This window comes from Cyprinodon variegatus, unplaced genomic scaffold, assembly GCF_000732505.1.
Source record: "Cyprinodon variegatus isolate N-32 unplaced genomic scaffold, C_variegatus-1.0 Scaffold164, whole genome shotgun sequence".
NCBI classification, from domain to species: domain Eukaryota; kingdom Metazoa; phylum Chordata; class Actinopteri; order Cyprinodontiformes; family Cyprinodontidae; genus Cyprinodon; species Cyprinodon variegatus.
The window spans coordinates 504,207-516,779 of NW_015150617.1; the positions used below are offsets into that span (position 1 = coordinate 504,207).

The 12,573-nt window shown below is 40.7% G+C and overlaps 1 protein-coding gene across 1 annotated transcript; it reads right to left on the reverse strand.

The window, feature by feature from the left end:
* Positions 1 to 5,385: 5,385 nt before the first annotated feature.
* Positions 5,386 to 12,372, reverse strand: egln3 (egl-9 family hypoxia-inducible factor 3). The gene is made up of 5 exons (XM_015378103.1): positions 11,856 to 12,372; positions 7,029 to 7,148; positions 6,808 to 6,944; positions 6,628 to 6,701; positions 5,386 to 6,216 (listed from the first exon to the last, which is right to left on the reverse strand). The coding sequence occupies exons 1-5, from the start codon at positions 12,213 to 12,215 to the stop codon at positions 6,182 to 6,184; spliced, it is 726 nt and encodes a 241-aa protein (XP_015233589.1). The 5' UTR covers positions 12,216 to 12,372; the 3' UTR covers positions 5,386 to 6,181.
* Between the last annotated feature and the right edge of the window lie 201 nt (positions 12,373 to 12,573).

Here is a 12,573-nt window from a genome sequence, read left to right on the forward strand (position 1 = left end):
TTATTTGTATGTGATGAATGGATCCTCCACGCAAAATTATTTGATCGGTATTAGATTCATTGTGATTCTGTCAATGTGACGTTTCCTTAAGGAAATCAATGTAAATGTTTAGGAAATCTTCCAAGCTGTTGACTTTTATGTAGTGCTTTGAACAGAGAATGTTGCCAAAGTGATTACTGTAACTCAGTCAGATGATCCTCACTCAGACTCTTCTTAACAGAATCTGGTGAATTTTTAAGAGTCAAAACCTGTATGTGGCCTTGTGTAATTTAGGCTTGCAGTATAAGTTTATTACTGAATAAATTAGTATATTTTAAAAACTTTAAAATATAAAGCAGTTTTATTTGAATTGATTTTGAATCGTTTCTTTTTTTTATTATTTAGCTGTTATTTTGAAAGGTTATTCAGTTTGAGTTAACAATGGATCTTTGTGTTTCTTATTAACCTAATAAAAAAAATAATTTTCATTTTGATCTTAGCCTGTGTGTTTTATATGGGAGATATTTCTTTTAGGTCCAGAAAATAATAACAAAGCAGTTTAATTGTATTTACCACATCGTATCCCTGAGCTGATGAAGAGTAGAGTTACAGTGACACCCTGAGGCTGGAAATGGAACTACAGCCAACCTAGCAATTTCAGCTCTTGTACTGTGTGTTTTCAGTACACACACAGCACACTGCTCTGATTTACTCTGTTTTATTAAGGTAAAAAATAAACTGTTTGTAATAAACTGTTGCTTTTATCCTCTTTCTAGTATTAGATTTGACATCACCAAAAAAGTTGCTGTTTTATACATGCCTATGCTAAAATTAAGTTCTGTACGCAAATCAAAGTGATCATCAATGTTTGAAAAGAAAAATTATATCTTGAAAAAGAATGTGAATTTTATGAATACCTGCCTGATGAAGTATGGTGTCATAAAATAATTGAGAAGCACTGAATTTGTGCAGTGGTTTTCTAAAAAACAAGCACTATACAAATACACCAAATAAACATTAACTGCTTGATAAAAATATTAATTGATTATAATATTAATTCAAATTCAATTAAAATGCTTCACTTAAAAAACTAGCTGAAATAAAACATTCAACTAAACTGCTAAGTAAAATGAAAATAATAAGATCTCCATTCTTTAACTTTAATCAAATTTAAAGAAAAAATATAGAGAGAAACATTTCAAGACACTTCATTGTATTTGTGTTTAAAATATTTGGCAAGAATGCTAATGTAGTTGAATGTAGTTCACCAGTCCATCGCAGAGACACACAACCATTCACACTCACACCTAAGGACAACTTAGAGAAGCCAATTGATCTAACAGTCCTGTTTTTGGACTGTGGGAGGAAGCCGGAGTAGCCAGAGAGAACCCACGCATGTTCAGGGAGAGCATCCAGAAAGACGCTGGGCCGGGTTTCGAACCCAGAACCGGCAGCAATGCTACCCACTGTGTCACTGAGCAACCCCATGCAGTTGACCATAAAGTCCAATTTGTATCTACAATATCAAGGCCAAATATATCATGGTTGTATCTCTAGAGTCCAATCTTGCTTCATTTCCTTTATATTGTGATTCTTCAGGAAACTCAGCAGGTTTAATTCGGCAAGATTTACATATAAGAAAATTGTTTATCTACTTTTACTTTCTAGTAAGAGAAGCTAAATGTCGGGAGTGGCGGCCTAGTGGTTAGGGCAGAGTGCTTTGAATCCTGAGATTGGGAGTTCGAATCCCAGACTGCCACTCTGGCTCCTTGAGCAAGACCCTTAACCCCACGCTGCTCCCCAGGCGCCGCACATTGGCAGCCCACTGCTCCCCAAGGGGAGGGGTTAAATGCAGAGATAAATTTCTCCAATGTGAGATCAATAAAGTTCAATCTATTTTAAAATAGGGTTAAGTTCAAATTTAAAACCTCACCAAAACTACACTCACCGGCCACTTTATTAGGTACCCCATGCTAGTAACGGGTTGGACCCCCATTTGCCTTCAGAACTGCCTCAATTCTTGGTGGCATAGATTCAACAAGGTGCTGGAAGCATTCCTCAGGGAGTTTGGTCCATATTGACATGATGGCATCACACAGTTGCCGCAGATTTGTCGGCTGCACATCCATGATGCGAATCTCCCGTTCCACCACATCCCAAAGATGCTCTATTGGATTGAGATCTGGTGACTGTGGAGGCCATTTGAGTACAGTGAACTCATTGTCATGTTCAAGAAACCAGTCTGAGATGATTCCAGCTTTATGACATGGCGCATTATCCTGCTGAAAGTAGCCATCAGAAGTTGGGTACATTGTGGTCATAAAGGGATGGACATGGTCAGCAACAATACTCAGGTAGGCTGTGGCGTTGCAACGATGCTCAATTGGTACCAAGGGGCCCAAAGAGTGCCAAGAAAATATTCCCCACACCATGACACCACCACCACCAGCCTGAACCGTTGATACAAGGCAGGATGGATCCATGCTTTCATGTTGTAGACGCCAAATTCTGACCCTACCATCCGAATGTCGCAGCAGAAATCGAGACTTATCAGACCAGGCAACGTTTTTCCAATCTTCTATTGTCCAATTTCCATGAGCTTGTGCAAATTGTAGCCTCAGTTTCCTGTTCTTAGCTGAAAGGAGTGGCACCCGGTGTGGTCTTCTGCTGCTGTAGCCCATCTGCCTCAAAGTTCCACGTACTGTGCGTTCAGAGATGCTCTTCTGCCCACCTTGGTTGTAACGGGTGGTTATTTGAGTCACTGTTGCCCTTCTATCAGCTTCAACCAGTCTGGCCATTCTCCTCTGACCTCTGGCATCAACAAGGCATTTCCGCCCACAGAACTGCCGCTCACTGGATGTTTTTTCTTTTTCGGACCATTCTCTGTAAACCCTAGAGATGGTTGTGCGTGAAAATCCCAGTAGATCAGCAGTTTCTGAAATACTCAGACCAGCCCTTCTGGCACCAACAATCATGCCACGTTCAAAGTCACTCAAATCACCTTTCTTCCCCATACTGATGCTCGCTTTGAACTGCAGGAGATTGTCTTGACCATGTCTACATGCCTAAATGCACTGAGTTGCCGCCATGTGATCGGCTGCTTAGAAATTAAGTGTTAACGAGCAGTAGGACAGGTGTACCTAATAAAGTGGCCGGTGAGTGTAGTTTGCTCAGTGACAGTTTATTCATGTTGCACCAAATGTCACCTCAAGGCACTTTACAACTCGCTCAGATCATAGGTAGATTGGTATTAACTCTTCTATCTAAGGAAAGCATCTCATTAATTGCAGGATTAACTCCTGCATGTGGATGAGCATCTGGGGACAGTGGATACTCGCTTGCATTGTGAACCTACAGGAGTAGCGTAGAAATGGGTATACTCACACTATTTTAATGCAGCCCAGCAACAATTAAATGTTAGACTGCTCTATGTAATTTACCTGAAAATTCATTTGTAGTTTTTACTTGATGTCATATAATTTTTGATATTTTATCTCAGGGAGGAAGCATTATGAAATAAACACACGCTGGCATAGTGAAAGTGTGAGAGTGAACTATTCCTTATTCCTGAGTCTATCTACATGGAGGACACTTATTCTCTCACTTAGCAAGTCAGTAGTTTCTTTCATAAACTGTTTGTTTGAGCAGCTTTTCCCAACAGTTAGTGAGTTCGCTGTTAGAATTAACATAACTTGATCAGGAGCAGTTTGTTGGTATATCTGGTCACACAGGCAGCTTGCATGGATATAAAATACAGATGAGGCAAAGATGATGTTTCAGTTATTTCTAAAACATTGATTTAAATAAAACTTTTTATTAAAAATAACTGCATAATTGTCAATGATTTATCGTGTCACTGAATTACATTTTGATCCAAACTCTTGAGGCATCTGCTAGAAGGTTAACGATGAAAAGGTTTTTGTTTCAGCATCATGTCCAAACATCCATCTTCTCCTGCTTAGTCCTCGTCAGGGTTCCAGTGGAGCCGGTGCCTATCTGCAGCAGGTTATGGTGGAAAGCTGGGGTACACCCTAGACAGGCCCCCATTCTGTTGCAGGGTAACACAGGACCATGCACACACACAGTCACACCTAAGGACAATCTGGAGAAGCCAGTTAACCTGACAGTTAACTGTGGGAGGAAGCCGGAATACCCGGAGAGAGCCCACACATGCACAGGGAGAACAGGGAAACTCCATGCATGCTTCAAGCGGCACCACCATGCAGCCCTTAACATAAACCCAATCTACTAAAAGGATGTTTTAAAGGAAAAGTCGCTCATATTCAGAATCCAAACTTCTGAAACTACTTTAAATCTGAAATGATTCCATCCTGTTCAATAAATGATCAGTGTTTTTAATTCAGAGTAATTTTCATGTGAATGTGCTTTACTGGAGGCATCCATGTTTGTCAAAGAACACTACTGCCACCTACTGGTTAGTGACATTGTCACGGTGCGGTATCGGCTGTTGATCAAGTCCCAGTGCTGTATCTGGTGTTTGTCACAACGCGCTATTATCCAAGTCATCTTGAAAACATTCTTCTTCCAAATGTTGGCTACATATTACGGGTTTTTTCTCTGGCCAGAAGTTCGATGGCAAATCCTCCCTCTTCAAGTTGGCGATCCAACGACCAACCCGTCCGTGGAGGATCAGGAATCAGAAAGGTGGAATAACTTCTTTTTTTCACTTTTACCCGATGTATTCCAGCATCCAGCTGCCATGCACGTGGGCATTGTCAGTTTCACTATAGCTCTGGTGAATTTCAATGGTGAAGTCCTCTGGAAATCTTCAATAATTGTTGTTGATTGCAGATGTGTCTAGTAGTTCCCATTGATTTAGCTTGTAAAGCGGGGAGAATGGCGCTAGGCTTACCGCACCGTGACGTCACTGCTGGAAGATGGCAGGAGGGAGGGGCTACTATATTTGGGAAAAAAATGGCCGCTCCTGGACGAATCTTTTTTTTTTTTTTTACTGATTAACACTAAATTCATTAAATATTCGTTTTACGTATAATTAATGAGTGATTATTCCTTGCCGACTGGACTGTTCCTTTAACTTTATTACGCTTTAAGGTGACTGGAACTCAACATTTTGTAGAGACTTCTTATGGAGGAAACGGTAGTATTCATCCTCTCATCAATAAACCATTTGATAGCTGGTTCACACGGATTCAATCAACGTTACTTGATAAGTGGAATCAGTTTGTCCTTCTTGCTTCGATCAAGTACATGCAAAACAGGAATTACTATTTTATATGCTGCACTACCACAGACTGAGCAACTTTTATGATTCTCTTGGGACTTTTCATTAAGAAATAAAGAAGTACTTTTATTTATTGACTTGTTTTTGAAAGGTTCTGTCCAAAGAGGCGAGGTGTAAAAACAAAACACAAATATCTTTCAGAACTTTTCTTTATTTAGACATCAATAGAACCATACAGCTCTCTTTTTCCTAACTTATAAATCATGTCTCAGTTGAGACTACCTGTAAAAATAAAGGTTTGTAAAAAGATTTATAATTTTGTTTCCTGCATTAGAAGCAGAGGCAGTGCATTTCTGACAACAAATGACAAAGTATGGAAATTATAACAAATATTTTCATATAAAAAAAAGTATCCAAATCAATCTCTTGTCAGCTTTTATAATGTCTATTTCTGCCTGTTTTTTTTAGCATTTATTCAGACACTAGGAAATAACGGCCTTTTTCTCCCAGTTTGTAAACAGGCAGCATTTTCATGTGCCAACTTCTTAAGACTGGTGGAAAAACAAGCTGTGAGGCGTTTGTCACATAGGCTCACAATCCTCATAATCATGTAAACTCCATTCCACCAACTTAACTCTCATTGTACATAATACAATGAAATCTGTGTCGTAGGCTGAGAGCTGGTGCATCATGGGGGCCCCAGATAGGAGCGGGCAGAGCGATGCATGAACTTTTCCAAAGAAAAAACTGAAGTTGTCCAGAAGCCCTCTGGTGATTTGACTTCAGTCCCGCTCTGCTGCAGCCTGGATAAGGTCGGAGCAACGTTAGAAATCCATGTTTAGTTAAAACGGGAGACCACAAGCCCCCCCACGCCTCCTCGGCCCTGGAAACAATTCAACTTCCGTTTTCTTCCACCGTCTTGGTCCAGCTTTTTAAAAAGCTGCGCAGCGGTGTCTGCGGTTCTCCAAACGGACACTAGATGGCAGTGTTTTCTCACCATCAACTAGAGCTGCAGCCCTTCTGCTCTGTGGAGGCTGAAACAAAAAAGGAACATTTTAAATAAACTAAAGTAGAGCAAATCAAAGTTTTGTTTTTGAAGTCTAATAATCCACTAAATATGTCAAGAACAAACTCTGTTGGTTAAAAAAATATATTCACTTGCAATAAATCTGTCATTATTTACCCGTTGCCCTTTTATATCTTAGTTTAATTAGTTACAGATTAAAAGAAAACATACCTCAGAGCATTTGTACAGTTTTTAGATGCATTATAATTTATTTTATTTATTTGCATTAAATTCTTATAGGTTTTAATACCCTGCCTCTACTGACTGTCAGACCTTCACCAAAATGCATCCTCAAACTTGTATTTCAGTATCTCCAGATTAATATTCTATTTCTATGGTTTCTACAGCAAACAGAGTAGCTGACAGGTGTTCCCGTTACCTGTTAGGGCTCTGAAGCGCTTCTTGGCCTGGGCTCGCTCCTCAGAGTCAAAATACCAAACCGTGATAGCGTACCTGAAACCAATACAAGGCTGCATTAAACGTTTGCATTTGGTTACAAATACCACAGAGCAAAAACAGCATTTCTTAAATATAAAGAGCAAGAAAACTTCCGGGTTACCTGGTGGCATAGGACGGCTGCACCTCGTGTGGGTTTCTGCGGTCAGACCAGAAGACCAGAAGCCTGTCGAAAAGCGGCTTGATGTCAACCACGTAAGGTTTACTTTCTGGAAAGATCCTGAGAACTCCGCCGTGCTCCTATCGACACAAACGGCCGCGTTAATACAGAACGACTGAAAGGAGCCGAGCGTTATACGACGACAGTAGAGGTGTGCGGCGTACCTTTGGGTTCCAGTTCTTGTTGAGGTAGTAGATGCAGGTAAGATGGCGTCCATCGTGGTTTGGGTTGTCCACATGCTTCACATAACCTGCCCCATTTCCTGGGTAGCATGCAACCATTGCCTAAAGACAAACACACAGGCAAACTATTTAAGTCAGTTTATTTCTATAGCAGCAATTCACACCACATGTCATCTCTTATTTGAAATGGGAACTATCAGAACGTCGGAAGTCATTACGAGTTTTTTATGGGAATTTAGAGTCAACGCTGTGGTATTTTAATGATGACAAAAACATGTTTATGGTGGAAGATGAATGACGAAGCGAGGACCTCCCACCATCAGCACCAAAACAAAAGCTATTGCATATCAGTTGGATCAGATGATGGAAGCTTCCTGTGCAGCAGCCGTTTGCACGTGGAGCCGTTTGCTAACGTTTCTGCCTACATCAGGTGTGTCATAGAGCCACAAGCACACCTGCATGAACACAAGTAGTCCACACGCTGGTTCAAGTATGCTAGCTTGGCTCTGTGTGTTTCTGGCTTCGCTATTAAACTAGGCCTTGCTTAAACTACCGAAAACAAAACCAAAGACTTCAGGAGTGAGTGGGAATTATTTGTGGGACAAATTGTCTCAGACTTTGTAGGACAGCTATGGAAGCTTGGTTATATGAGGGTTAACTTTGGAACGTATCCTGGAGCAACATCCACTCCCGGATCACGTACGCATTAATCTTCCTCAGTGATCCGTCTAAAAATAAGCCAAACTCAAAACTGTGCTTCACGCAATACATCTGGCATTTGACCAGCGGTGCAAAGCAGAAGTTATTATTCAGACGTCACCAACTTTTTTACCACAAACTGACATCTTTATATTGATGGATTTAGTCTTCAGAGGCTCCTGCTTGGAATTAAGCTGAAAACATTGATTTTTCTACATGTTTAAGCCTGTTTATGAGGAGAAGACGTTAAGACTTGTTTACCTTCCTGATTTGCTTCAACCTTTCCACCTGAGCAGGAAGTGTGTTTTGCTGAGAGCAGAAGATGGTTATCGATTATGAGGCTGGGTCAAGGTCAATAAAAAACCCAACCTTTGGACTTTCAGCCAGAATAAAGGAAATATTCCTCGCCTGTTCTTTGAAATATTATCTTGTAGGGTTCCTTTTAATGGGTTTTACTGGGTTTAGAAACGGGTAACCGATGATGCTCGGTCTGCCTGAAGGCCCAAAGCAACGAACGACGACAGTGTTTACAACAATGTTGTGTTTGTTATCTTTACATCTTACTAGAAAACTCAGCCGTGTTTGTCTTTACGTAAGCCTCTCTACACGCTGCTGCTGCTGACAACAAACCCCAGCACTGATAAAGCGCCACTGCACTGATCCCACATGATGGGCTGCTCCTGCTGAGCGGAAGCAGGACGATCACGCGAGGCTGTTTACTCACCAGAGCCAAGGCACGTACGCAAACGTGCGCCACACTAGCGTTTCTTTTTTTTTATGGTGGTCTTCACCACACAGACTGAATAAAAACAATATAGAGGCCAAAGGAGCCGGGTGAGGAGGAAGTGGAGAACAGCTGGAGAAAGATACTCAGCGTTTAAATTAAACCTTATCTTATCTTCTCTGCAAGGAAAGGTGGGAGGGGTTGGGTGAAGTGGGAATGTGAGGAAGAGTTTGGCTGATGTCCAGCCTGCTGATGGTTTAATAACAGAGCTACGTGCGGCGCGTGGAGTTTCCCTTCACTGAAGATCCGCCCACATGTTTCACTGCAACCCTTAAACTCACCTACCCATTTCTTAGCTTCATAAACAGACTTTTAGGCTGATTAGACTATTAAAAAAAAGCTAATTACACTGCAAAACATTAAAATCTAAATAAGTCATTGTTTCTTAAAATAATTGCATTATCTTATTTCTAGTGCATTTTATCTAAATATGTTATTTTAAGTGTAAAACTACTAATTTAACTGGCAAATCATCGTATTTACCAACTCAAATTAAGGGTGAATACACTTCACTTAAGATCTTTTGCTTATTTCTAGATAGTTTTTGCAGTGTAGAGCGTGGCCTTTATGAGGAACATTTCAGTTTGCAGCAGGGATCAACACTAATGGAAGTGAAGATGTGCACTTCCTAAAAAGTTCTAGGCAGATAGGTTCTATGTTCTGCTGGTGTCAGGGGGGGGGGAACCATTTCCAGGAAACCACTGTTGTCACATTTAAACTAAGACCTGTCTGCCAGCAGCTCTGGAAACCCTTCATCCAAAGTGATTGTGTTCAGACTTATTAACAATAGAAAAGGATTTAGATCGTTTCACAGGTGAAGCAGGATTTGTCATTCAGTTATGAGCAACCAGAGAAGACAATGAAGACAATTTTTCTGGTTGGTTTCCAAGGAAATGTTGATGATCTATACTACCCCCCTCCCCACCCCCCTTCCCAAAAGCAGATGTCTGATAAGGGCAACCTTATCAGACATCTGCTTATTGCCATTTAAAAACACCATATCAATCTCTTTTACTAATGAAATATTGCTATATGTCATCGTTATGCTACGAAATCCCCCGAAAATTCACCAAATGTTGCCATATTTTTATATGTTGATATATTGACGCGGTATCGATCTATTTTACTAACAAAATCTCACAAGAATTTGCAAAATATCACGAGAGTTTGTAACAGAAGGATGAAATTTCACCAGATTTTGAAAGTAAAATAGATCGATACCGCGTTTTTAAAAATCTATTTGATATCAGCATATGAAAATATATTTGAGTTTATTATTTTTCAAAGTGTCAGAAATGGATAACAAAACTGCTATTTTCAATGACTACTTATTTTTGTCCAGCTTTAACATCGGTATCGATATCGGTTATCGGCTACATGAGTTTTAAAATATCGGATATCGGCCAAAATCCCAATATCGTGCATCCCTATTAATCACATGTGTTTCTGTTTTCCTATGGAAACAAAACTGATGCGATGGATCCACCTCATAACAGTTATCCATTAGTCAGAAGGATAAATAAAAACATGAATGCTTAGTGATATAACCGCCTGTCAATCAGCACCTGCTAGTAGGGGAGCAGTGTGTAATATCGGTGAAGCAGTGTGATCTTTGGATGATGAAGTGATCCTTTCTGACCTTAACACACCTACAGTGCTTTGATGAGCCTGAGACGTATCAGTTTTCTCTCCTCTCACTCTAGGATGAATAAATCGGGTGTAAAAATGTCCCTTTCCCTGTTAATTTTTTTATTTTCTCCCTAATTTTTAAGCAGTAAAGAGCAAATTAAAGCACAAATATACCGACCAAAACCTCCGAATCGCATCAGGTCTCCACGTCGGTCACCGGCAGTTTGCTTGCATCATTTTACATGTCGATAATGAATGAAACAAATCAATGCATGTTTATACTGCAACAGTTTAAAAGCTTACATATTTTAATTTTTTTTGGGGGTGGGGTCCAAAATCAATGGCCCCAAATTCCTGGCAGCGCCCCTGTCTGTAAGCCAAAAAACTGACTTTGTATCTGAAGACTTAACTTTATTTTTTTCTTTCCATTTATTCTGACATGTTGAACCTTTCAGTTTTTAATTCTGCCCCCTGCTGGTAGAAACAGATACTATCTGCCACCAACTGGGCATGCCTTCCAACATTAGGCAATACTAGGCAGGTGCCCAGGGCCCCAACTTCCTGGGGGCCCCATGAAACTCTGCTTACATGTGTAGTTAATACAAATGTTCCTTATTTCTGCACATTAATTATGTTTTTGATAAAAATAATTTTTTTCACTAAAATGCCATCAGAACATTTATAATATAAAGTGAGTCTCAGCCTTTATGATTACTTGATGGATTTGCATGATGCTTTGCTTCCATAAAAGAAAAAAAATAACTAGAAGTAAAAATGCAAATAAAATAAAAAAGTTTTAAAACTAAATGTAGACTGAGCCAAACGTTATAAAAATAAATAAATACACAGAACAGAAAAAGCCTCAAACAGATTTTAACGCTTTAGGACGACAATGGTGATTTTAAACATTATTCCTTATTTTACAAATCTATTAAACCTTTTTAGCTATTTATCAAATTTTTATTTGGCACAGGACATAAAAATTTTTTAATCGAGAGATTAAAAAAAAAAAGATGGCAGAATATAAATATTTGAACTTAATTTATGTCCCATTGGAGAAATTTTCCTCTGCATTTAACCCCTCCCATGGGGAGCAGTGGGGGGTTAAGGGTTTTACTTAGAGACCCAGTGTGGCAGTCTGTGGGAGTGGGTTTCAAACTTGCAACGTCAGGATTCTAAACACTAACCCCCCCCCCCGTATGTCCTCATTATTGGCTTTACTACAGCTGAACGCCTTCAGACGCACAGCTGATCAGACAGACAGACAGAGAGACAGAGAGACAGAGAGAGACAGAGAGAGAGACAGACAGGCAGACAGACAGACGTCAAAACGAAAGGATTTCTGCTGATTTCTTATTTATTCAAAAATAAAATGTAACACCACAAAGAGCGCGCGGATATCGGTTTTTAGGCGTCTTAACTTTTAGTCAAACCCAATAACTATGATGGAAAGATGAAAGTTTCATCATGAAACTCGCAAATAAAACTGAACAAAAACTATGCCGCAAGTTTCCAAAAGTATTCCTTAAAGCCAAAGTCTGGTTAGATGATTGCGAGAAAGTTTCTGTCAATCATTTGATCTTTGTTGTTGTTGGTCCTTCCAGATCATTGAGGAAGAATCTATTCTTTGCATCTATTTCTGCTCTATTGTTTGCATTCATTTCCCCAAACCCTGCCGCCGGGTGTCCTCCTCTTACCTTGGACCTCTCCTGGATGGCCTTGTCTCCCAGGCGGGAGGCGCACACGGAGATGAGCCGGTCGATCAGATTGAGCAGGAAGCTGATCGCCTCGCAGCCGCGCTCTGAGCCGCTCACCCAGGCGATCTTATCCCCCCTGATGCTCCTCCGGCTGACGCCCGGGATGGAGCCGGCCAGGCGGCCGTCTTGCAGCTGTCCGGAGTTGTGCATCTCCACCACCTGGTCCAACACGGCGCTCCCGGCCAGCTCCCCGAGGAGCCCGTCCACGTAGCAGAAGCCGTGGGACAGCAGGGCCGGGACGAGCCGCTGCAGAGCGAGCCGCTCCAGGTCCGAGTAAGATATGTGTTCAATAAACGGCATTTTAGCTAAAGAACCAATGGTGGATTCACTAAGATCCAGCAAATAAAAAGAAGGACATAAAGTGTGCAGACAGGAGAGAAGGGTCGGTGTGCAGACTGCTGTCACAGACTGGATCAGACTGACAGGCGGCTTCGCTCCGGATCTCCTGTCAGGATAGATTTCTAACCGTGAGGAACCGCAGCGCCTTTATTCAGGCCAGACCTGAAGGAGGGCCAAACTTTGCCAGCACGTCGCTTCCGGTCTTACTTCACAATAAGAGTTTTCTTTCAGCATCACCTTAGAATTCTGAATCAAAATTTAAATCAGTAATATACGACATTATATTGACTTTAATCATACAAAAACTAATTATGTAATA

Coding starts and splice junctions, on each gene's coding strand:
- egln3 (XM_015378103.1), bottom strand. CDS start 12,215: ATGCCGTTTATTGAACACATATCTTACTCGGACCTGGAGCGGCTCGCT. Junction 7,149..11,855: donor CCATCCAGGAGAGGTCCAAG/GTAAGAGGAGGA, acceptor GTTTGTCTTTAG/GCAATGGTTGCATGCTACCC. Junction 6,702..6,807: donor CAGCCGTCCTATGCCACCAG/GTAACCCGGAAG, acceptor TATTGGTTTCAG/GTACGCTATCACGGTTTGGT.